This window comes from Sciurus carolinensis, chromosome 8 (genome assembly GCF_902686445.1).
Source record: "Sciurus carolinensis chromosome 8, mSciCar1.2, whole genome shotgun sequence".
In the NCBI taxonomy this organism is placed as follows: domain Eukaryota; kingdom Metazoa; phylum Chordata; class Mammalia; order Rodentia; family Sciuridae; genus Sciurus; species Sciurus carolinensis.
This window is the reverse complement of record NC_062220.1, coordinates 80,188,523-80,215,897: the sequence shown is the minus strand read 5'-3', so window position 1 is coordinate 80,215,897 and position 27,375 is coordinate 80,188,523. Positions and strand designations below refer to the sequence as shown.

The following is a 27,375-nucleotide window of genomic DNA, read 5'->3' as shown; positions in this document are numbered from 1 at the left end:
TTTGAAGATAATGTAACTCTGAGAATTTGCTTGGGATATTTATTGCTTAGAGTTGACCTTGAGAGTCACATCACTGGGGATGGGGATACTGTATTGCAACAGTGGGGGTTTGATAACAAACTCATTAAATGTTCTCTTATAAAGAAAGTACTAAAACTCTTGGTCTATGACCAACAAAAATCATGGCATAAAAGACTGAGAGAGAATGGGCCTCTGCTAGGGTCTGCATTTTGACTACTTATCTAAATGTTCACAAGAGAATGTGCCTCCCATCTTTAATTTGAGCTGATTGTTTGGGTCTTCGAGAGAAAGAGCTACTCTGGATTTTAGGGATAGAATGTCCAAGTCAGTGTAGCTTGAAAAGTGAAAACAAACTTTGTTGAGAGGAACTTAGTGTTTCACTGGACCAGGTGGTCTTTCCTATGTTTTAGGAACTCATCTGAAATGTGTCCCTATACTAGGATAGGGAGGTGAATGGCTGCTTAGCTGTATCCCACGGCTCCCCATCTGTCTTGACAGAATTGCCCTTAGATGAGATGACATCAACCACATCAAGACAGAATTCCATGAACGGTATTTTCCTTTGAGCATACTGTAAAGGACACAAGGACACGGCTGTGATGTTATTCCCAGTAGTGGTAGGTTCCTCCCCACTCCTCTTCATTCCTGGTAATACTGTGCTTCTGCTAAGTGATGTATTTGGAACATGTGGTAACTGAAAAACTTGTAACTAATCGTGTTTTCCTAACTGTGGTCACTTTTAGAAGTTAGAGAGCCAAATTTGTGGTTCATCAATAGTAAGTGTACTGGAACTTACAACATGTTTGTGCAATTATTTTTATTTTGATCTTCCTACCAACTTCCTGAAAATGTCACTTTAATTTTTTTCACTTACTTGTTTTGTTTTGAACTTTTTAACTGAAGAATAAAATGCACTTGTATAAGCTCATGCATTTGAGTATTGGCAAGTATTTTCAAATTCTTTTTAAATCAAGGAAGGGTGTGTGAATGTATATGCACACACATATGAATTTATTGCACATACATAATATGAACATACTGAAAAGAATTCAAATAATAAAGACAAATATCTATTAATAACTATATGCTTAGGTTACTATTAAAAGATTGCTGATTTACAGTAGATATTTATCAGAACTATATTACAGTTTGGATGGGAGATTCAAAGCTCATGTGTGAGACAATGCAAGAAGATTTAGAGGAGAAATGATTGGGTTATAGCCTTAACCTAATCAGGGAATTGATCCCTGGGGAGAGGTGGATGTGGTGGAGGAAGTGGTTTATTGGGGATATGACTTTGGGGTATATTTTTGTATCTGGCAAATAGAGACCTATCTCTGCTTCCTGATCACCATGAGCTGCTTTCTTCTGCCACACTCTTCTGCCATGATGTTCAGTCTCATCTCCAGCCTCAGGGCTGGAGATGTAGTCAGCCTTCTATGGACTAAGACATCTGAAACAATGAGCCCTCAAATAAACGTTTCCTCTTCTACAATTGTTCCGTTCAGGTCCTTTAGTCACAGAGAGAAAAAGCTGACTACAACACTCTATAATGCTCTTTAAATTTTTTAAAAAATATTTTGATACTAGGGATATAACCTAGGAGTGATTTACCTTGACCCACCTCCCCAGCCCTTTTTATTTTTTATTCTGAGACAGGGTCTCACTAAGTTGCTGAGACTGGCCTCAAATTTGTAATCGTCTGGCTTCAGCCTCTCAAGTTGCTGGAATTACAGACTTGTGCCACAAGTTTCATCATTATGTTGCTCTTTTAAATATCTCTGTGTTCATGAATTGCTCTCTGAACTTTTGAAAGATGCCTTACCCGTTTTTCAATGTCAATTATGGAGCTCTGCTCTGTGACGGGAAGGCAAGATGTTAAATGCATGAGGTAAGGTAAAAGCAAATAGGACTGTCGTTGCCAATGGACTTCACATCCCAAGGACCTTGGTTGTTAGGAGATGTGATTGCAGGGCAGCACAGACCTGGAGATCACTGTGGTTTATTCTCTTTGGATGCTTGGGTTATTAAATCTTTCGTCATTTTTGTTTTCAAGTCTTAAAATCTAAGACTTTAAGTCTATGCCATACATAGCACTAGAATGTTAAAGAATCTCATTTTATACTTTATAGAGTTCCTGTAAATGGGGAAAACAATTCTCATATGCTTCTTCTTTCTTATGAATTTTAGAATCAGGCAATGACAGTTGAATCCCTAAACCTGCTAGTGATGAACTCAAACCTTAGGCAAATCAAATAACCTCTCTGCAACTTGGTTTCATCATCTGTAAAAAATTCTTTCACTTAAAATAATGCCTTTCTCCCTTCTTCATGGCCACCTATAATTTCAACCATTCTCTGAGTGTGAAGTGTTAGGGTTGTCAACCCTGTGAACCAAGATAGCTACATAATTTTCAGGACTTGGTGAACAATGAAAATATGAGATCCCTTGTCACTTCCTCTGGAAGAGACAGTCTATCCCATCTACATGGAAACATGGTAGAGTTCTCTAAGATTCAGTGCCCTTAAGTTGAAATATTGGCTTTCCAGTATAGTAGCTTTATATTCTTGGGCACACAAAGTCCCTAAGTTTGTCTTTTGCTCTGTCTTTTGCTCTGTCTTTAAAAAAGTAACAATGATAAAATTGCTTCAAGTAATAAATGTGATTTTGTATGCATGGTGCCAAAAGTAGGGAAACTCTCAAAAATTAGCAGTTCTTTTCTAAAAATTTGTTCTATTTAGTTATACATGACAGCAGAATGCATTTTGATTCATTGTACACAAATGGAGTACAACTTTTTATTTCTCTGGTTGTACATGATGTAGAGTCACACTATTCATGCAATCATACATGTATATAGGGTAATGATGTCCATCTCATTCCATCATCTTTCCCACCCCCTCCCCCCTCCCCTTGCCTCATTCCCCTCTGCCTCAAAAATTAATAGTTCTTACAATTATTATTTTATTATTATTGTTTGGTATTGGGATTAAATCCAAAGGCACTTTACCGCTGAACTACATCCCCAATCCTTTTTTTTTTTTTTTTTTTGAGGCAGGATTTTGCTAAGTTGCTGATACTATCCTTGAACTTGAGATACTCCTGCCTCAGCATCCCAAATTGCTGAGTTTACAGGCATGTGCCACTGCACCTGGCTGTTTTTTTTTTTTTTTAATATTTTTAAATTTTTTAGATATTTCTTTTGTGTATCTATTCCAAGTCTTTTACACTTTTCCTTCCAGGATGAAATTTCTGGGAATGTTTATTGCTACTTCAGTAAGCTAGATAATACAGAAATCCCTGACCTATTATTTCTCTGTTCTTGATTTGTGCTCACTAATGTGATGTTATGCTGCACAATGATGGTAATTTTCCTGAACTTTAGTTCTGCTGGTGATGGAAGGTTAATAAAATACAAAGAAATGATAGACATCTTGACATAGTAATATTAACAAGATGATATATTGATGAAATGTTTTGAGTTACTAGGGTTAGAGTCATCATAAAAATTATTGTGAATTATTAATACTGTCTAATGCACCAAGCTCCCTGCTGCCCTCCCTGGATAATTGTCTAAAGTCATTTTATTATTTCTTGGAGAAAAGTGACTGCTGAAATTTGCCCTGCCAAGCTGTATGATCTTTGAAATATTTGTTCAGAATGATTAGAGGTAACACACATTCAAACTACTTAATAACTGGTGTTAGGGATATGCATTACCAATCATACTGCATCACTAGCTCATTAGAAGGTCCCCTAGGATAACCCAAAAAGACCACACACCATGGTAAGGTCCCAAAAATATTATACCAGGTGAATATCATTGCTGATTTAGATTCCTTTATGAACCATTCAGGCTTTCTATAACAGTTGCTTTTACATGTTAATGTAGCATTTGGGTAGATTTGGCACTTGAGGGTGAAGGAGAAGTCTAATTGTTGAACAGCAGCTCTCCTGATATTTTAGACTCCGCTGTCACCTACAAGAGTTGTAGCCAACATGGACATGATTTCATAACACATAGGTCCAGAGTTAAATGCAGCACAGATCCTAGGAAGAGTTAAATATAGTACAGTCCACAGAAATCAGAGCTGTCTGAGATACTCAAAGACAAGGTGGAAAATATCTTGAACTTGCCAGTGACTAGCAATAACAATTTTCACTGTATAAAGACTACTAGAAAAACTTCAAAGGAGACATTTTAAAGAAATAATTCTTTTAAAAGATATTGTTTCCCTGGTTATTCTTTCAAAATTCCATTTCCTTCCTCACCTTCTTCCCCCTTCAAAAATATCTTTTCAGAACTTTTGTTAAGTTGTAGATTTGGTGAATTCCCCCAGTTGCTTAAGGCATAGTTCTAATACTAAAATCAGTGATGGGCAAAATTTTCTTCATTGATTTCTTGAGGAAAAATATAATGTGCTGTATAATGTGCTATACAATATCATAATAAATAAAAGGCACATCTAAAAGAATGTGTCCCAAATTAAATGGACAGCAGGCTGCTCTTTTCCCATTTACTTATTCCAAAAAGACTGACTCATACTTCTTTAGATGATACTCCCTGTATTCACAGAAAACAAATCCAGATTTAGGATATAGTACCATGGGTGTGCGTGCGTGTGTGTGCGTGTGTGCACACGCATGCACATGGTTAAAGAAAGATTGGGAGATGGAGAATATGTTGGGGGGCGGTGGAAACAGGGAAACTAGTTGGCCAGGGTAAAACATTTCCCACAATGGTTTTCAGAATGTGGTTCTCAGCATGTGCTCCTGAGATCCACAGCATTGACATCAGTGGCAACTTTGTTAGAAATGCAGATTTTTAGATATGTCCCCAAACTTTTTTGGATCAGAAACACCCGAAAGGTCCACCTGGCGTGCTTGATTAACTCCTTCAGGTGCTTCTCATACAAGTTTAGAAGAACTGCTCTAGAGGACAGTAAAGTTCGGCTGAAGAAAAAGGCAGCTCCACAAGGAATGGTAGCCAATGACTACTTTGGGCCTTTGCTTCTGAGATGTAATCATCATTCAGGATCACCTCTGTGTCAGGCACCTGTCCTGGCTTTCCTGTGGTTGAGGACTTCTTTTTTTATTTTTCTTTTTTTTTAATTTTGTATTTTATTTAGGACAAGGTCTCACTGAGTTACTTAGTGCATGACTTTTGCTGAGGCTGACTTTGAACTCTTGATCCTGCTGCCTCAGCTTCCTGAGCTGCTGGGATTACAGGTGTGTGCCACCACACCTGGGGAGGACTTCTCACTTTTCTCCCCAGATGATGACTATTTTTTCTGTATCAAGGGTTATCTGCTTCAAAGGATTCCTGGGTGTAAATTGTTCATTTTTTGCTCTTTTCCTCACAAGAAATGAAAGAGTTTAGGTAGATTGTGAAATTGGTCTAAAATGTATTTTATCTTTTTGAAAATACTTTTCTATTTAAACCCTTTTTCTTCCCTTTCATCTTAATTTGATTTGCTAAATTTTGCTGAAGGACTTGAGATCAGTTTTCCTACTCAAAGTTTTGACTACCTATGGTAGCGCTAAATGCTTACAATTTTGGACACTGTATCTGGTAAAAACCAACCGCAGAATTTTTAAAGAGCTGCCAGGAAACTTGAGGTCTCAATGCAATTTGCATATTGTATAATTTAATTTTTCACTCCATCTTTTGATGTTGTTTCCCATACCAGAAAAACAAAAACAAAAACATATTACTGCCCCATTTGTTTTTTTTTAAGCATGCCTAACCTTATGAGATAATTTTTGTTTATTCGTCCTGTTTGTAAAACATACTCCTCCCCTCCTTTCCTTTTCTTTGTCGTTTCTTCTTCTTTTCCTTTCCTCACCTCCCCTCTCCTCTTTTCTTTCATTTTAAAAAATATATATTATTTTACTTATATACCAGAAAATGCCTTAGGTGGTTTTTTTTTTTTTAATCAAATAGACTTGTTTAATTTGAAAGTCAAGAATTTGAAAGGAGAATATGACAAAAAAGAAAGGTTGGGTTTAAAGAAGAACCCAGCCCAGGAAGGAGAAAAGAAGCGTTCAGCATCTTGGAAATGTGAAATGAAAAGTGGGGTGCTCTCAGAATGTGCTCTTGGAACGCACCGTTGGGAACCCTGAGTCTGGGTTAAGTATATGGCCTGGGTGTGGTAGCTATAATGTAGAGAAGTAATTTTTTTCTGGGTCATTTACTTGCTATTTGACCTTGTGGCTTAGTTATGCTGCATGGCTGAGACTTGTTTTTCCACCTGAAAATCAGATGCTAAATGCATAGTTTTCCATGTTGTCATAGGGCTAAGGGAAACCATACATGTATGAAGGTGGAGTCTTAGCAAATGAAAAGCCTGCACCTAGCATGTGTGCATATGTTTAATTATGATTCATCTGTTGAATAGTACTTAGTTGTATTAAAATACAACAATTTAGGCTGGGGGTGGTGGTGAATGCCTATAATCCCAATGATTGGGGAAGCTGAAACAGGAGGATTGCAGGTTTGAGGCCAGCCTCAACAACACAGACAGGACTTAAGCAACTTAGCAAGACTGTATCTCAAAATTTTTAAAAATAAAATGGGCTGGGGATGCGGTTCAGTGGTTAGGTATCCTGAATTATTCAATCCCCAATACAAAAAAAGAAAAAACAAACAAACAAAAAGAAAAAATAAAAGAAATACCACACTTTACTTATCAGTTCATATGATAAAGGATAGTTTGGTTTATTCCAGTTTCTTATTAATATAATATAATGAACATTCATGCATATATCTCTTTTTATGCACATGTACAAAATTTAACTAGGCTAAGTAACTGGAATCAGAATACTCGGTCCTAGATTGCAAACATCTTTCTGAGATATTACCAGATTGTTGTCCAAGTAGTTGTACCTATTAGTACTTCTCCTAGGAATATATAGGGCTTCTCTTTACTTTATAGTTTTGTTGATAATTGTTGTTGCCAGACTTTAAAAGTTTTGCAAATTTGGTAAGTGATAATTTTGTTTTAGGTGGTTTTATTTTGCATTTGTCTTATTATCAATTAGATAGGGTATATTTCAATTTATTTAGGGATCATTTATTTTCTTTTTTGAGAAATGCTTGTCTAGATCTTTTTTTAGGAATTTCTATAGCATTGTTTTTATTTTTATATTTTTGAGTCTGACATATTTTAGAGTACAAATTTTTTTTTTTTTTTCTTTTTCAGTCATGTGCTTTGGAAATCAATTATCCTAGTTTTTGGCTTGTGTTTTTACTTTTGGTAAACAATATCTTTTGACTTACAGGATTTCTCATTTTAATTTTTCTTTTTGTAATTGCTTTTGTGTGTGTGCATGTGTGTGTTTGTGTATGGCCTAAAAAATTCTCTACTTTTCAAATTTTAAAGATTTTCTTTTTCACATTTTTGAAACTAAATCAGAATTGATTTGTGTGTGTGTGTGTGTGTGTGTGTGTGTGTGTGTGTGTGTATGAAATGAAGCTGTGATCAATGCAATTTCTTTACAGCATGAACGATCAACTATAACACCATCATTTAATTAGTAATCCATCACCTCCAAACAGCTTTGCATGGCCTCTGATAGGTAACTAGTTTTCATATGAGAGCGGGTCTTACTTCTGGAGTCTTCTGTGCCCTGAGTCTACTTCTGTTCTATCTCCACATTGTCTTACAGAATATTTATATCTAATTCTGATATCTGACAGGTAGCACACATTATTTCCATCATGCTCTTTTTCTGGATTTTCTTGAATATTTGCCTTTTGCTTTTCTGTATAAAAAATTAAATAGCTTAAGCGTTTACAGATGCAACAATGGATCAAAACAACATGCTTTAAAATAATATGCTGTACACAACAAATATATACAATCTTCATTTGTTAATTTAAAAATAAAATTTTAAAAATAAAAAAAAGATGTTACACATGTGCATACAAACATAAGGTGATTTTTCTGAGAATGGCATTGGATAGAGAGAAGGATTTGAGAATTTTTAGGCTTGTATATTTTGTCTTCTAATCATTATATTGAGAATGTCTATTTATTGAGATTTCAACTTACTATTCTTTTTTGTTGTTCTTAGGATTTCCATTAGTCATTTTTATGGGCACAATAATGTATTTCCAGGTTTCCTTATTGGTATTAATACATAATCTGAGCATTTTTCAACAGAGTGATAATTCATATCTAGTCTAGCATTCTACCAGAAATAGAAGACTTATATAAAGTGTTTAAATACTGTTTTCTATTTAAATATCTATTACCATTTTGAGTATGTTTCTTCTGCCAACTTGTATATGTATACTTATAAAAAACACATGTCTATTTACTTTGTAGGTGGGAAAATGGTAATCTGTGAAATAGCCCATTTTTGGTCAGGAGGAACTGCACCAAGTAGAGCTGAAGGAAATTTGATTGACATGGAAGCACAAAAACTCTCAAAAAATTGCAATATTACAGGTACAGAAATTTATGACTATTGTAATTTTTCCATGTAAGTAAATCAGATCCATCACCAGTAACTACTGAAGGTGTACTTCTAAAATCCACTAACAATAAGTACTCAGGGTCTACCTCCTGCCACAGGAGATTAAAATAATTATAAAATTCGCTTGCTATCACAGAAATTGTTATTGTCTCATTGAGAACATGCAAAAAAGTACAGCTTATAGTCAGATTATAATAAATTTTATAAAGAGGCAAAATTCATTAATAAATGATTAGTATATGTAGCAAATAGAAGGAATCTGGTGTAAAAGAGATCTTTGGAAGTTGGGGTGGTCTAAGAAAACTTTCTGGGACAGAAAGCAATGGAATTGGTCCTAGAGAAAAAATAAATTTTAAGAATTACGGGTCACTGGATTGAAGAGAAGTGTAGAAATAAAAGAGAAACTACTTTTATTTTCTAATTTTTAATATGTAACACTTTACTGTGTAATAGTTCTACAAATAGTAAACCAAAAGTTCAGAAGTTTACTTTAATTCTTTTTTTTTTTTTTTTTTCTACAGAAACTTGGGTGATTTGATTGCCCATTTTGGCTTTCATTTTCTCCAAAGTAGCAACAGTTTCACAAAGTCCCCAGAGTTGTTACTAATATTTTCTGAGAAATAGCCAAGTATGATTCACTCTAAACATTGTTTCATTAATGAGACATTGTTTCATTAAAAACAATGTCTTCAACATTGTGGGATATATAGAAATTCTTCATATGAAAATGTGAATATCTTAATGTGTTATAATTCTTAAAACACTCACTTTCCAAGTTCCCATTTCTAGTAGTCAGACCATTCCTTGCCACTGCAAGTTCACAACAAGCTCTACAAATTCCTTCAAGCACTATCCATCAGTAGTCTATTGTTTCAATGTTCTTTCTCTTTCTCACACACACACACACACACACACACACACACAAATTCAGTGTTATTAATACAAATTTGTCAGAAAATAATCTAAGAATTTAGTGTTGAATCTTTAATACAGTGGGATTGTTTTATATAATTAGACTCACTGTGAAGGTTCTAATCATGTCTAATCTAGATAATTGAATTCAGTTTGTTCATTTAGGGAAAATGAAACATAAAATAACAAGGCATAAATAAATGAATACCAGTCTAAGTCATTTTCAAGGAAATATGTTAAATGAATCACTGTCTGAAGCAATCAATATTTATTTGTTTAGTTTATGTTCTCATTACATGAGACTTTGACCAAATTTAACATTAAGTTTGTAGTGGCTAAACTAGAGAGCAAAACACAAAATGAAAAGTAATGTCTTGAATTTTTAAGATGAGTCTTAGTTATATCTCAAATTGCCACCTGATTTTTGTTTTGTTTGGTTTTTGTTTAAATAACAAGAATGGCAAGACCCAGACTTGCTTTGCAATTGGTCGGATGCTGTCACTCTTCATGATGACAAGGCTTTGAAAGTTACAAATCCATTCTGGAAGGAACTGTCTGCTTCTAACCCATTTTTGGATGACATAACTCAGCTAAGAAATAACCAGAAGAGAGAGAACATTTCCATCTTGAAGGAAGATCCTTTTCTTTTTTTAAGAGAAATTGAAACTGGAAATTCTTTTGATTCCTCCGGTGATGAACTTGATGTGCACCAGTTGCTCAGCAAGTCTTCCTCAAGGAAATCAGGAAGATCTAAAAGCGTTTCAGAACTTCTGGGCATTTTAGATGATACTGCACATACTCATCAGAGTATGCAAGACTGTGACCAGATCCTAGCACAAGATTTAGAATGGCTTCAGAATGATCGAGAGGCTTATAAAATGGCTTGGTTAAGTCAACGTCAACTGGCTCGCTCCTGCCTGGATTTGAATATAATGAATCAGAGTCCTGGATGGGCACAAACGCAAGTTGCAGAGACCATCACAGTCTGTAAACTTAACCACCAAGGAGGGTCGGTACAGTTACCTGAATCAGACATCACTGTCCATGTGCCCCAAGGTCATGTAGCTGTGGGAGAATTCCAAGAGGTATCTCTAAGGGCTTTTCTGGATCCTCCACAAATGCTTAATCATGATCTTTCATGCACTGTAAGCCCTCTGTTGGAAATCATGTTAAGCAACCTTAATACAATGGAAGCTATTTTGTTAGAAATGAAAATTGGGGCTGAAGTAAGAAAGGATCCTTTCAGCCAAGTGATGACAGAAATGGTGTGTTTACACAGCCTGGTCAAAGAAGGTCCCTTCAAAGTATTAAACAACTGCTATGTTTATAAAGACACCATCCAAGTCAAGCTCATGGACTTGAGTCAGGTGATGTATCTAGTGATTGCTGCACAACCTAAAGCTATTCAGTCACCACCTGCCACCATTTGGGATTACATTCACAAAACCACCTCAATTGGAATTTATGGCCCCAAATACATCCATCCCAGTTTCACTGCTATTTTCACAGTTTGTGGACACGGCTATATGCCAGGAAAGCTTACAATCCCTGATATTAAGAAGGGTGGAAAAAACGCATCTCCTGTTGTGTTTCAACTCTGGGGGAGGCATTCATTTTTGCTTGACAAGCCCCAGGATTTAAATATTTCTGTGTTTTCATGTGATCCTGATTTTGAAGTAAAGGTACAAGGGAATGGGAAGCAAATTAAACAAAAGCAGTTGGAAGCAGGTGAGGTAGTTCATCAACAAGTTTTCTTTTCTGTAGTGGACTGCAGAGAGATGCACTTGTTTGTTTTCCGTGTTCAGGTGGAGCCTCCTAATGGTAGACCAGTTGCACAGTTCTTTATCACTTCACCTGATCCGGCTCCCAACCTAAAAAGGCTCTCGAATCTGCCAGGTTATCTGCAGAAGGAGAAAGAGAGCAAGTCCACTCCTTTATTATCAGCAGTGCTTGTTAAATATCCCACATTCCAAGATAAAAAATTGAACTTTACCAACTACGGGGTAACCCTGAAGACAGTGCTCAGACAAAGCAAGATTGACTACTTTTTGGAATATTTCAAAGGGGACACAATAGCTCTTCTTGGAGAAGGTAAGGTAAAAGCCATGGGGCAGTCTAAAGTGAAGGAATGGTACGTGGGGGTCCTCAGAGGTAAGATTGGACTTGTGCACTGCAAAAATGTCAAGGTGATTTCCAAAGAACAAGTCATGCCTGTGTCTGATAGTATCTTTACAACCAGGAATCTACTTGAACAAATTGCCCTGCCCTTTAAAAAACTGACTTATATATACTCAGTTGTATTGACCTTGGTGTTAGAAAAAGTTTATGACTGGAAAGTTTTAGCTGACGTCCTGGGGTACTCTCATCTGGCATTGGAAGATTTTGATCAAATGCAAGTAGACAAAGAATCAGAAAAGGTTTCTTATGTTGTAAAGAAGTTAAAGGAAGATTGCCATGGAGACAGAAATACAAGGAAGTTTCTTTATGAACTTATTGTGGTGAGTATTGCTTAATCATAGTAACTTATTTACCACAGAAAATTTTATTAACTTATAATCAAACATATGAGATAAGAATTTTTTTTTTAGAAAGCAGCTTCAAATAAGTTGAAGTCACTTTACAGCAAATATAGAACCTATTGTAAAAGATCATACAATTGAATTTTTAGATTTGAGATTCAGTAATGATTTTCTCAGAAAGTGTGGACCCAAGGATCATCTTTTAAAGGGAGATTAGGGATTCTGTTTGTGTTGGGCCTAAAACTTATAAGACATTTTCTTTTCTTCCTCTCTCAAATATTTAGATGGCCCTAAAATATCACAGCAGTTTCATAACATGAATGTAAATAAAAGCGAACTTAAACAAAACTAACTTGGGCATTGCTGGAGGTCTACTTCATCAAAAATATTGAAGGAGAGGAAAATGTTTGTATAAGTACACATGAGTGTGTTCTAAATGACATTATACATAACTAGGAAAAATGGTGCCCTATAAGAGATGAATTAGGAGATTATGCAAGCAGGTTCATATAGAGGAGTAAAGTCTTAATCAAAGTACAAAAGGAGGAAAAATAACTGGAGATGAAATTTAATCTCTGACATTAACAATAATTTATATATTAAAGGAATAAATATAAAAAACACCTTTTCCTCTCCTTCAATATTTTTGTTGGTTCTACAATGATACCAAGAACAGTTAAAGTTTAAAAGTGCCACTTTCCATTTGTTAAGTGGATAGTTTTATTATGGTGGCCGCCTTCTCACTTCATCTGGGCCATTGGAGACTGAATGATAGAAGCTATACTACCTGGTGGGAGCTCATGTAAGTTTTGCAACACAAAACGCATTACCTCTCATAGCTCACATTCAGTATGTATTCACAAAAATTTCAATTGAAATTGCTTTCTTTTTTCTCTTAGTAGACAAAAAAAGTTATATTGACCCAATGATCTAAAAGTTTAAGCCTATTTATACCTGTGCATTTTGGGGGTATGATAATTAATAGAGTGCCTTGAATGGCTACATAGAAAATGCTGGTGGAAAGACCAATCGTGAAAGTAGGTCCCAAAGGAGCCGTCAAACAAGTATTATTGCTCTACAGGATTCAGGACTTCTGAATGAAAGGCTTAGCCAGGTCATCAATTAGGAAAGTGACTGAGTATGGACTGGGGGTCATTCTTATCTTTTGAAACTTTTTTGTACAATAAACATACTTTTTGTTCTTGCACTGTATATGAATTTGAAGAACTGGCCAAACTAACAAATTAAAGTGTGCTGTCCTTATATACGCGACACTCTGTGAAGTCCTTCAGCACCTGATTTAATCTTCATGTTTATTATTGAGTGGACAGTGGTCTTAACACCATATCCCTTTAAAATCATTATATAGATTGAATGATTCATCTGAAGTCTTATAGTTTGTAGAGATGGATTTTAAACTCAGGTTTTATGACTTCAAGTGAAAAGTTTTGTTTTGCTAAAAAAAGCCAAAAAAACAAAAAGCAAAACAAAACAAAACAAAAACAAAACAAAACAAAACAAAACTGGATGCTGGAGCAGTAAAGCCATCCCACATTACTAAAATTCCTTCAGGGTCCTGCTGGCTAAGAATTGCTTCTCACTGAGGTTGTAACTCCTCAGGAGAAATGCACGGCTCAGTCTAGTCTGTATAAAAGCCACAGGCAGCCCTTCTAAATGTATATTTACATGGGAATCAACACTTCTCAAACTTCAATAGTTATCTAATTTGGTTGTTCATTTGCATGTATTATATTGGTTTGTAGATAAAGGTTCCAAGTGCCACTAAGTAATGAGGCAGTGCTAAACACCTTTCTTTTTTTTTTTTTTTTTTGCTTATTTGACCAGAGAAGAGAATACATAGATATAATCACATTTTCAAAAATGTATTCAAAGCAGTATAGTAACTTATAGAATTGTTTGAAACATACATGGTGAGCGACAAAGTTCAGATGCCTAAAAAAGAAAGAAAGAGTTTTCCATTTTGCATGTAGAAGACTGTGTTTTATCTTTCATACCTTATGGTTTTTATTTAACATAATTACATTAATAAAGGGAGGTATTTGGTTATTTGTAAAATTTATAAACATCAATAGCTTCATTCAAAGCTGAAGGAATACCTAATTTATATGTAATAGGCATAATTCTGGGAAATTTTAGACACTGTTGGGAGGGAGAGTGCTGCAGACTGTACTCAGAGCCTCACCCAAGTAAGTATATATGTTGAACGCTAAGTATGTGTGTTGAATTTGCTTAACAGTAAATCGAAAATTTGGGTTTTAGAAAACTTAGTTAGATGTGTGGTGAAAAAAAGGACTCCAATTTCTAGAATAAATAATATAAATTTTAATTGAAAGGAAAAAATCAAAATGAATTGCTTTTAATTATGATATACAATTGCTGCCGCAGGCTTTGTTGAAGATGGACTGCCAAGGGTTGGTAGCACATCTTCTCCAAGAGGCTGTTATTCTGACTTCAGCTGTCAAACTTGGAAAAGGCTGGAGGGAACTTGCTGAAAAGTTAGTACGACTCACAAAGCAACAAATGGAGGCATACGAAATTCCTCACCGTGGAAAAACTGGAGATGTTGCTGCCGAGGTGAGATTTTTGTATGTCTAATTCAATAGTGAAAAGTTGCAGAACATATGAAGAAAATACAATCAAGCCCAAACCACATTCATGGATTAATTGGGGACACATCCATGAAGATCCACTGAGGTCACTACCCATGTAACCAATCAAAACTATCTGAAACATGCATTTCTCACTCTTAAGAGGCATTGAGCTCCCTTAAAATACATTACTGTTTCTCCTATTAGATTTTATATTACCATGGCCTTTGGTCAAATAAATTGATCAAATTGGGTCAGTAGGAGAGCTGGTAACAACTTTAAATGTAGAAAAGGTAAATTTTGAAGGGAGGTTATAGGACCAAGAAAGGCAAAGGAGGAAGATCTAATAGTAAGTATTCATAAGGTTAGTAAGTATTCTAATAGTAAGTATTCATAATACTAATCTAATAGTAAATAATACTAATCTAATTAGTAAAGATCTAATAGTTTAAGTATTCATAAACCTTAGACATTGACTAAGTCAGTTGTCATAAACAAGGGTATAAAATATTCTGCATCTTGCAAATGAGAATAAGCATTTCAAGATACTGACATTTAACAAATATACTCTCATATTAAATGATGACCTGATAGAAGCAGGAGGTATGTTCTCCACCTCCTTTTGGGGCATAGAGTTGGGTATTAATGTTTTGAGATTTTTTTTTTTTTAACTGTGCAACAACTATTCTAGCAGGTTGATCAGGAGGACAAAGTAACCTTACCACAAAGAGTAAAGAGCTGGACCACATCAGTAGGATCCCAGCAGTTGCAGAAAGTGTCAGCAGTATGATTTCTACGTTCCCGGAGCCTGCATCTCCAGCAGGGACTCCAAATCACTTTAGCCAAGAGCAACTGAGAACTGAGGACTTATCTCTCCCTCATAGACTACGTTTATGGCTATAAACTGTACAGGGCATTTCAACCTCTCAGTGAAAATACCATAGCATCAAGTGTTGTGCATGAAATGGACACAAGTGTTTACAGTAAATGAGACAAAAGACCAGAAGTCGTTACAAAGGAAAAAAACAATATTATAAGGAATGTGCCCTTTGGATTTGGACATTTTATTTCACTGATTAAAAGTTGTCCAATTGAAAGCACAACCTTTTTCTCTTAATAATACCCTATTTTTAAAGAGTTTTGTTGAGAGTTATTGGAGAGTTATTTATTCTGTCAGTCTCTTTAAGCATCTGGCTTCTTTCTAATTGTTTATAGTTTGTCTTCCCTCAAATCTTGATGGGAACCAACAAACAGCACACTTTTCCATTATTTACTTTTGCATAACCCAAATCATAAATGACTAAGTCTGTGCTTGGTACTGATAAATACTCAGAAGCTAAAAGGAAAGCCCCTAATTGTTCTCCTAGGCGCTATAGTTCAATTTCTTGTGATTAATACTAACAATCTTCACTCTGAACATGTTATTTAATAGTTAGAAAAATCCATGGTGTATGGACTAAAGACATTCCAAATAACCTATAGGAATTTATACCTGTTAGGCCACTCAGACTAAAGAGGAAATGTATGCTAATTTCTATTTCCCTAACAAAATGTAGCTGTATGATTTTTTTCTCTTTGAAAGACATTGTTTCTTAAATATGATCCATTTATAATTCAAGTAGTTAATTACACACACACAGGTATTAGTTCCAAGTAGGGGATACAGAAGGAAAGAAACAGGATTACAACAGGGAGAAAGCCAGGTTAGTGGTTCCTGTGATACTTCTGTTTCCTTTATTTCACTTCCTAGAGGGAGCATGATCCATACTTGACCTCCAGGTGTGTCAGTGCCTTTACCTGGGCTTTTACACTGATTTTGTCTTCTTTTCAAGTTCTCTCTCTTATCTTTGTTCTACCTTTATTGTGTTTAATGGACAATTGTCTGTCACTTATCTGTACCAGGCAAGGTTCTGGAAATATTTTGAAAATTCAGTGTTCTTAATAGAAACATAAACTTTCAACAATAAGAAGAAAAGCCCTGTCTTTGGAGACATATGAGGATGCCATTTTTTTAAATTAACCATCTCCCAAAATTAAAATTAAAAAATGTTACTCAATTTTTCTAATGACACTATAATTCATACATAAAATCAAAGCTATAAAGCTTAGAATCTGATTATAAGCAAAATACATTTTTAAGACTATTTGAGAAAAATATACTTAATGCTATATAAAAATGTAACTATTGCCAATGTTTTTCTGAAAAAGCTAATGCAAATTCATTGAAGTTTTCTTTTGAAGATATTTAGAGATTTAAATATATAGAAGAAAATAAATTAGAAAAATAGACCATTTTTTAAAAAAATTGGTACAAGGGAAAGTGCTAGGGATTTGGTGGATTTATATGCTAAAATTGTGTGTGTGTGTGTGTGTGTGTGTGTTTGGTACTGGGGATTGAACAAGGGGCACTTAACCACTGAGCCATATCACCAGCCCATTATTTTATCTTTTGAGACAGGGGTGTTCTAAGTGGCTTAGGGCCTCACTAAGTTGTTGAGACTAGCTTTGAACTCGTGATCCTCCTGTGTCAGCCTCCTTAGCCACTGGGATCACGTGTGAGTCACCATGCCTAGCTTATGCTAAAATATTAAAAGGCCTGAACTGGGTGATCTTCACTTAGTTTTTTTGGGTATAGTATCATATATGACAATAATTTCTCTTTAAAGCCCCCAGTATAACAATAAAGAAAATGATCTTTCCATCTTATTCATTAAGAACTCTCATTCACTAAGGACACTAAGGCTCACTACAATTTGAAGTCACCTTAGCCCATTAAGCTCCACCTCAACCAAAGATACCGATATGCCCTCCAGAAGATGATTTATCTGATGTACCATAGTGAGCTACCCTCCCTGTGAAAGTCCAGTGAAGCCAATACTCTTAATCATGATATTTTTTCCATCTTAGAAATCACTCACCTGTAGAAAGTTATAATCAGTAAGGTGTATTTTAAGTCTTTTTGCAGTCACCAAGTAATCCATGCAGGCCTAACTCTCTTTTATATTATATAGCAGCCTTCTTTGTTCCTTCTCATTTTCTGACTGGCAAGTGGAGTATTCATTGCACTTTTTTCTCTAAGTCTAGTTTAAAGATAAGAAAGCACTTCAAACAGTTAATTTTATTTATTTATTAAGTGAATGAAAGCTTCTATGTGGAACTCTTCCCACTTGTTAAGCATCTTTCCCTTGTATCTTTGTCCTCAGTGTTTTAATCAGTGATACGCTTTATGGGTCTATCAGTTCTCAGCATTGGTTTAGGAACTACAGAAAGCACCAACAGAATGAAAAATGATGTTTTTTTTTTCTCTTAAAAGCTAAATTGAACGTTGACTTAGGAATTGGGATAAACTATCAATATTTGAATAACAAGTTTTTAAAGAAATATATGTTTAGATGAGAATGATTATAGTTGCAATTTATTCACTGTTACTGGGTGTCTTAATCATTTTGAACATTTTAATTATAACATCTCATTTATATCAACAAACTTTGTGAGGAAAACACTATTATTATCCACATTTATGCCTATACAAATTAAGTGTGAGTGCATTTGTATAATCTACCCAGAGTTACATGGTTATTGAGTGATATTGCTAAAATTCAAATCCAGTTTGTCTTATACAAAGTACTAACTAGTGTGCTAAGCTGATGATGGTGACGATGAATTACTAAGTTAAAAAAGAAAAGATTAAAGCAGTCAGGAACAATCAGGGGACCTGTACTAGTCCCAAAGGATGAGGAGCATTTAAATAATTAGAGAAGACTGGGATTTCAGGGCTTCTGGAAAACAGTTAGCTCTAGAGACCAATGAAGAGAAGATGTGAGAATTCACTTTAATAATTATTGGGAGATATGAGTGGTGTACATGATGGGATCAGTGGAGGAGAGTACTGAATGACTTCCAGATCATAGAGATCAAGTTTCCTGGCATGAATTCCCATTCCAACATGACCATGTGTTAGCCTAGGACCTTGGGCAAGTGAATTTTGTAGGATTTTTTTTTTTTTTTTAGTAAAATGAAATGGATAATATTATCTTATTTATCTAATGGCAAATGTTTTGAGGATCAAATGTTAGTAATAAAAATATTTGTGATAATCACTTTGCATATGATAATCACTAAATACATAGTACCTGTTATTTCGATAAAGAGGAAGAGGTGAATTTCACCACTATATGATATTGAGTGATTATGGAAAAGGAAATAAAATATAGAAACTTTTTACTAATACAATTGAGAAAGAATGCAGGTGAGGAAAAAGTCAGCAATAATTTCAAATGTTCTGAGAAACTGGCAGAATGTTAATGTATGGAAAAAAATGAGAAAATGTCTTGGCTGATTACCTTTTTCTTATGGCTGAACATTTAATTTTCCTTGGAAAATCTCTGTTGCAAAAGGTAATGAGAATGTCCTTGGAATAATATGCTTTTCTGGCTTATGTGCAATTCCTTGGTCTGCTTACAGGGATATTGAATTATCTGGTTCTGCATCTGGACCTGGTTTAGTTCTAGCCTTGGTACTTATGTGCTTTGTTTGCTGTTCTTTTACAGTGAGAAACATAGTTATACTTTCTTAAAGAAGAGAAAAGATTATATGGAAATTCACCTACCAGTGGTAAAATGTATAGAATAATCTCTCAAATCTTATTTGTTCAAACTAGAGACCAGGCACAATGCTATTAGATTACCATCCTCTTACTTTGTACAATTCTATACTTGTTGCTGCTATCTCCAATTTCAAAAGTATACTTCACTTTTTGGAATGATGGAAGAAAGAAAAAAAAGAATGAAATTCTTTGTTACTGCATAGTTTTTCAGTGGCCTTTAATTATATATCATGTCTCATTAACACATTGAAAAAGAATAGAAATAATAACCATATCAGGCTAAATATTTTAAGGATATTTTTAAATGAACTTAGGTATAATACCATTTGATTTTAGGTTGTCCTTATCAAGGTCTAGTACTAGAGAATATTAACATAAGGAATTTCAGAAAACCAATATCTAGCTAAGTATCAGACCCATACTTTAGTTTCTTCTCTCTTTTGAAGACAATGGCAACCTAATCTTCAATAACATTTATATAATTACTAATTGCAAGTGATATAAGACCTACCTGGATATTATAAATGATGTACTAAAGACAGAACACATGTAATAATCATTAAGCAGGCAAGGTTGCCTTAATACTTCTTCAGCTAATGGTACTTAAAATGAAATGTTGCTTCTATAATTTTATGAGGAAGGTAGGTGGATTATTAATCCTCAAATGTGGCAAAATGTAATTATCCAAAGGTAGTTAAAATCAATTACATTCTTTATGCTATTCATATTTTATGAGTTAAAAAAAGACATAGAATGCTATGCTCAGATCCGAATTGCTTTTATTCATGCTGCATTTCATCATCTAGTGCATTTATCTAATGAGTTTTATTGGCTTCTGGGAATAAGCACTTTAAATATGGAAAACTTTATTTTTGTCTCTAATTCTGTTTCATTTCTTTTGACATCCCACATGTTACTTTTCCATTGCTCCCTTATCTTTTACTTTGTCCCCAAATATTGAGAAGAATAATCAAAGGAAAGACATTCCTTGTGCACAGAAGTTGAGACTTTGGAAAACTGCTCAGCTTGATAGACTATATTATTACTGATACTGCCCTTTATAGAAGGGATCACAGCACAGAGATGAGAAATGAACAACTCTGTTTTTATCAGCCTCATGCTTTCTATTCAAGGGTGCATCCATAACACCATGAGATCAACATCAAAAATCTTAGAGACATAAGAATGCAACCTATGTATCTAATATTTATGTATTTATGATTGAGATGAGAATGCTGAGAGAATTTGTTTTGTGGTTAAGAATAATTCAACAAAAACTCAGAAGAGCATACTTTCCTTTTGATTTGTTGAGGAATAAGTACAGAGTTTCTGCATCTTCCCTTAATCATATTAAGCAAGTGTGGAAAAACTTTTTAAAACACTGAATAGATATAACATAAACCTGGAAGAGATCTTGGCTGTTCACAATTCATTTCCAGCTTTTATAGGATTTAAATTAGGTCAATCTGGAAAGAAAATTATTGATTCTACCCATTTTACTCCTTCAAACATTTCTAGAGATGATAACTATTTTCTTTTTAATGTATCACAAAATGTAGAATCCATTGTGACCTTCCTGAATATGTATTTTTGAACAAGATTTCGAAGTTTATAGTTAATATATGAAAGTTACCTCTTGTGTTTTTGTGTTTGATAACATATGTTCATTTTAGCAAGAACTCTAGAACAAAATAGGAAAGACTGAAGAAATAAAAGTTTAAATATTTAAGGACTTGAATCCAAATGTTATTTATTCATTCCAGAAAGGACAAAAAAACAAAACAAAACAAAAAAACCCAAACTGATTAGACTATTGCATTCATGAAAGCTGGACTTTTATTAGGCTTTGTTAAGGCAAAGTTCAATGTTGAAAAAGTTGTATTTTCCATACCTGGCAGATATTTGCTTATTAAGGGAAAGCATAAATAATGAAATTCAATATTTTTATCAGATATTAAGCATATAAATCTTGACATATGCTTTTTTTCCTTCTCAGTTTCTGTTAATACTTGCTCTTCTAATTATCCACTCCAACTTCGTAATAATCTTAACTTCTGTTTATGTTTATGCCTAAAGGAAGTTAGCTTTGTTCTTGGGTGTTTTATATATGTTCCACTTTAATTCTCAATGATCCTAAATTTTCCATCTAGCAGAGTTAGAATTCAAACCAAAATCTTTTTACTTAAAATTTTACTTTTTATAGATTATTTTCCCTTTTAAAAATTCCTCTATTTTCTGGTGATTTTTCTCCTCCTCCTCTTCTTCCTCCTCCTCCTGCTTCTTCCTCTCTCTTTTTATCTCATTCTTCTTGAACAGTCAAATTTCAAATGTGACTTCTTTATTTGGTGACTTTTATTTCTTTGGCACCTGATCATATCTCTAGTATGCTCTGCACTAACTCTCTTCAAACTGCTTTCTCCAAGATTACCAAAGGTTAGCCAACTGCCCAATCTTGACTGTTCTAAGTTTCTCTTTATATTTCCACATCACTTTACATTATCAGTAGCGAAGGAGGTAACAGAAAATGAATATTCTCTGTACTGTGGTGGCAAAATGTTTAATACCCAGCTCTCCAAGGAGGAAAAGCTCTCATTTATAGCATTTGATGATTTCCCTGGTGTAACTACTCCCAACATGTGTGATTTGGGCCTAACAATGTGATGTCACAAGGAGTTGGGGGATACGTGAGTGATCAGTCATGGAGAGCTTGTGTGAACTGGCTCTCATAAATCACTGGATACCTTTCTTGGGATGCTACTAGTCACTGGCTTTTGCAACATGAAAGACCTGGCATCATTTTCTATCATTCTGATTCTAGCCTCTCACCATCCTTTTCTTGCTTTCTGTGTCTTACGGTATCCACTAATTGTAGACTTGGTTAGGCTTAGATTTTTCATCCCTTTATTCTCTTCTTTAGTTATTCCTCTGCTTGCACACTACCCCTGTATGAATTATGATAAGCCTTTGACTGCTCCATCCAATTTCTTATCGGTTTACTTCCCTCTATTACCTCATATTCAATAAGGGTAAAACTAGGCTTCAACAGTTAAGAAGCTCCCACTAAAGCATATCCACTTTCCTCCATATCCTATTAGGTAGCATTAAATGCAAACCACATGTTTTAGTCATCTTTTTTTTGCTGCTGTGACTAAAAGACCTGACCAGGACAATTGTAAGGGAGGACAAGTTTATTTGAGGGCTCACAGTTTCAGAGGTCTCAGTTTATAGACAGCCAGCTCCATTTCTCAGGGCTCAAGGTGAGTCTGAACATCATGGCAGAACAGTGTGGTGGAGGGAAGCAGCTCACATGATGATCAGAAAGCAGAGAGAGAGACTACACTTGCCAGATACCAAATATATACCCCAGAGGAAAACCTCCAATGCTCACCTTCTCCAGCCATACCCTACCTGCCTTCAGTTACCACTCAGTTAATCCCATCAGGGGATTCATTCACTGATTAGGTTAAGACTCTCACAACCCAACTATTTCTCCTTAGAATGTCCTTGCATTGTCTCACACATGAGTTTTTGGGGGACATCTCACACACAAACCATAACACCATATATCATAAACTTTATGAATTGCCTTCATGAGAACATAAGACATGGGAATTATTATTCATATTTTGTAGATTTAATACATTCAAAGCTCAGATAACTTGATTAATTTATTCAATTTGACTCATCCCATAAGCAGTGGAACTCAGATACGGACACAAGCCTGACACAAAACCTGTCTTTATTTCCATTGCAACATCTTGTCTCTCAGCCAATAGGATGGTCTTCTTTTTTCTCCCATTGATATTAAAACTATATATATATATTTTTTTTAGTTTTTTCTAACTGTTGTTGATTATCCAGTCTCGCCTATCTACCCATTGAATCAGTGTCTGTGCAAGTATCTACCCCTCTTCTATGATATAAGCTTCTAAAAGCAATAGCAATACTTTCCTCATCATTTTATTCCTTGCTGTAACAAGATTCTTTGTACTACTAGAAACTCAATAAATCTTGATTTAATAAGTTAAATAATTAATGAACAGTGGCTTTGAACAATATTTTGAATATTTTTACTGTATTTGTACTATGAGAGCATTTCTGTGTTATCTGTGTGGACAGCCACCAATGATTTTTATACATGGGAGATGAGATTTTACATTGAAGAAGTATGCAGATTCAATTTGCTGCAGTGAACAACCAAAATCATATGCAAAATATGCTCATATTTTAGTACAAATCATGAAGTTTACCAATGTCCTACTGTTTTTATTCCAAAGCTATTGTACCCATTTCTAAACAAATTATAGTTTAGACTCCAGGGGATTTCACATGATTTTAGGGAAATGTCCCTCCTTGCATTTCTAACTAATTCAGGGGACTCCTAGGAAATCTCTTTATAGTTTCAGAAGTATTAATTAGGATTCAGGACTCAGTCATCTATCCAAATGTCTCTGAATTGTAAGAGCTGAGTGCATGTTCTGTGATCAGTACAAATCAGCAAATATGAGGGGTTTATACAGCACTCCGCTTAAGTGCGTAAGTAGATGTATCACTGGATCTCTCCTGAATCTGTAGCTTCTAATTTATGCATCACCTGGGCGTATTTCCTGCCCCCAGCATCACTGAGAAGCTGCTTCATGATTGAGTGCACCTCAAGGCTTTTCTATACATAGCAATTCACAGTGCTGCAGTAAGAGAAATGATCCAGAGCTTTTCTACCTAGCAAAGTCAGGGGACCATTTTGACCACCTCTAATTACAAGGTACTTGAATTTTCAAAGCAGTAAACAACCTCAAAATTACCCATTTTCAATTCTTCAAAGACATCTGTTTTCTGTGATATTTTATGCTAATCTCCTTTGCCATCACCTTGTTACTGAAATGTTCTCAGTTACAATTTATCATAAATATTTCCAAATGCATCATTGATTAGGTTTAACAACAAAGGAACTTAGAACAGTCTTAGAAGGTATTAGCTGTAAATACCATTATTTTCAACAATACATGACAAATTGAAAAATGATGTACCAGGTAGAGCATCAGAGGCTTTTAAGTGGAGGCAACATAGAATATAGGTTCCAGAGCTTTTACAGGCAGGATAAACCCACTACAGAATAATCCATTTATTTAGCATTTCCTTGTATCTGAGAAGTGACAGTCAAAACCAAGTTTAACAAAAAGGTTCCATTAATATGTCTCAATTTGTGTTCCATTGCTGAGCTACAAAAGATGATCTAAACTTTGAGAAATTTGATTTCAATGTAAGTCTTCAGAAAAAGAGAAGAGAGGGCAGATCATTCACAGTCTGTTAGTGGTGAAACATACAATTCTTTATGAATAAGGTTGGTGAGGATAAAACAACATATAAAAATCTGACATTTTTTTGCTGTATCATAGACCTCAATATGATACAACCTTGATGATTATCTTTCCTTCTCTATTTTGCAGAATTGAGCTTTGTCAAGAGAGGTGAGCATATATGTGTTCATGACAGCTCTCAACAAATAGCATCAAATTACACTTTTGAGACTTTACATGGATTGAACAAAAATAAAATGGAATGTCTTATTTTGGTTTTTAATTCTTTTCACTTCAATTGTAGATTACATGGTGATATTGAAGGAAAGTGAAAAATTATATTCCAAGTTCCCACTTACTGTGTTATTACTGCTAATGAACACTATTTTAAGAGGGCAATTCTGCATAATATTAAGCTTGGAATCTGTGTTCCTACATTTTTCATGTGACAGAATCACAACTGAATTAGTTTAGTGAGCCCAAATAAGTAGTGGGTAATAAAGTTTGTATTCCAAATATTCCAATTGTAAGTACATAGTTCATTTTGTCATTTTCCTGTTTTGTCATTACACTGTGTGTGTGTGTGTGTGTGTGTGTGTGTGTGTGTTCATTCTTCCATTTGTCTTATTTGAGCTGCCTTTTTCTCTATTCTCTCTGAGCCCAGTTGCCTTGGATACCATTACATATGCACTTGTATGTGAAGTACTCCTTTGACGTACATTTATTTCTATGGAAACAATGACATCATTGATGTGGGCAGGTGCTTAGAGAAAGCAAAGTGAAGAAGCATTGAATATTGGTCTTTCTTTTGGTCATAAAATGTATCATTGAAGCAATTTTTGAACTAAAGAGCTATTTTTTGCTTTCATTTTGACTCGATCACCAAGCTACATTTTTCTTTATTAATAGACTTGATGTAATAAAGTGAATTATAAGTGTAAAATATGTTATATAAGTCATTATATGTAGTGCATAAAATTTACCACATATACATATAAAAATAAGAGTCATCCCATTAACCTTAAAAAGTTTATCTCAGTAATGTTTGTCATTGTCAAAATATTGTGGAAGGAGTTTTATCTTAACATCAAAACAAAGAGCAATAAGATGATGCAAGAAAAAAAGAAAAAGACCACACTTATAGACAATTTTAAAAATCTCTAGCTTTAGAAACAGGGATATAACAAGGAACTGATGGCTATTAAAGCTTCTTTCTTAGGACATCAAATAAGCCTATATATAATTGGCATTCCATATTAAGTCTTAAGAGGTTTTTAACCTTTTTAAAAGGCATCTATTTTCCTCTCTGTTTTATTTCCAAGCTACTCAAGTCTATTTTTTTTTCCCTTTATAGATGATGTGGAAACCTGCCTATGATTTTCTCTATACTTGGAGCGCTCATTATGGAAATAGCTACAGAGATGTGTTACAAGACCTTCAATCATCTTTGGACAGAATGAAAAATCCTGTGACCAAACAGTGGAGAGACTTAACTGGAGCTTTACTACTAGTAAATTCTTTGGAGATTTTGAGAGTAACCGCATTCTCTACTTCTGAGGATGTATAGGAATAGGGTGTAGTTTTTGGGAAAGGGAGAATGGTAGAGAGAGGTGTGTGTGTGTGTGTGTGTGTGTGTGTGTGTGAGAGAGAGAGAAAAAAAATTCTCAGAAAATTACTTATTTTCATGTTTGAAAAACTGCTTTTTACCTGATGAAAGTAAGCCTACCCTCCTATCCTAGGTTGGGTTTTGTAATCAAATGTGTTTTTCTGTCTATGTTTCAGAGGCAAACATTAGGCTGCTTTGTTGTTGAGAAAGAAAAGCCTCCTCTCTCTCTTTCAAAGCTATTTCAATTTTTCGAAGTTAAAACAAATGACTGCTAGAATAATTATATCACACTGATATCAGAATAAACTAGAAGCTCAACATGAGCAACTGGAGTTTTGCTGAGAGGTAAGGGGAGAGAAGGAGCAAAATGACACTCGGTATCCAAGCAGAGGACTCCCCTCCTTCCGGGATGCATGGCTGATTTCTTATGTTCCTGAGTGGAGTTTGCCAACATTACTCCCTTTTCTGATGTGAGAAACCAAGAACTAAAGAGGACACCCAAAGCCAGTGTGATGTTTTCTGCTTGAAAAACCTGGTTCTGGTTTTAAGATGCTCATACCACCTAGCAAAATACTGAAAAAAATAATAATAATTAAAATAAACTGCATATGAAAGTTTATTAAGAAATGATAGTGATTTCAATTTTCATTGACATTTGTTCCTTTTTTTTTTTTAACCATCTCGTTGAAAGACTTCCAGAAGGAGAACATGACTTATCATCACATAACTGTGTCTGCAAATGCAGACATAGACCTGGTGTTTTCATCAGCTTCCTTCAACATCTTGGGCCCTAGCTAATCCTAACTCATCCATTTTCTGCAGGAACCTAACATAAAGTAGTTCTTTACCTCTCAGGGATTTTTAATAACAAGAGTTATTAAAAAGAGCCCCCATCAGAAACCTAATTAATCACTGTTGCATACAGCAGTTTTAACCACCCACAATATTAATATCATTGTACGTGTATTCTCAAAAATGCCTGTGTGCACATGCATGCAAGAGTATGCCAGCATGTTTTTCAGTGCTCCTGGAAAACAAATATAAGAACTTCAGTCTGTGAAAATGCTAATTGCTAGCAGAGTTCACAAAAAGGTGCTTGTGCTTACTTGTATATTCTGTCTTTTGGTGGCAGGCTAGTGTTTGTACTGGGACAGTCATTCACATGTTGTTATGCAGTGTGTACCTATTCTGTGGCAGGCACCTAGATGCTTGAGGTTAGTAATGTGGAGAAAACATGATCCCTGACTTCTGTACTGGTAAGTGACAGTAACAGACAATAAAAAATGACACCATTAAATGTAAAGTGGCATCTTTAGTGACAGTT

General features: G+C 34.8%; 1 protein-coding gene across 5 annotated transcripts in view; it reads left to right on the top strand.

Moving 5' to 3' along the window:
- Positions 1-26,688, top strand: part of Macc1 (MET transcriptional regulator MACC1) — a 175,919-nt gene extending 149,231 nt beyond the window's left edge. For 3 of the 5 annotated variants that reach the window (XM_047560819.1, XM_047560820.1, XM_047560817.1), the window contains exons 2-6: positions 8,352-8,474; positions 9,871-11,912; positions 14,340-14,528; positions 25,800-25,955; positions 26,228-26,688. In XM_047560819.1, the coding sequence (XP_047416775.1) occupies positions 8,360-8,474; positions 9,871-11,912; positions 14,340-14,528; positions 25,800-25,955; positions 26,228-26,326 (2,601 nt within the window). In that variant the 5' untranslated portion in view covers positions 8,352-8,359 and the 3' untranslated portion in view covers positions 26,327-26,688. Of the gene's footprint in view, positions 1-604; positions 639-8,351; positions 8,475-9,870; positions 11,913-14,339; positions 14,529-25,799 lie in introns of those variants that run through there. The other 2 variants (XM_047560818.1, XM_047560821.1) reach the window with 2 other exon arrangements.
- The last annotated feature ends 687 nt before the right edge of the window (positions 26,689-27,375 follow it).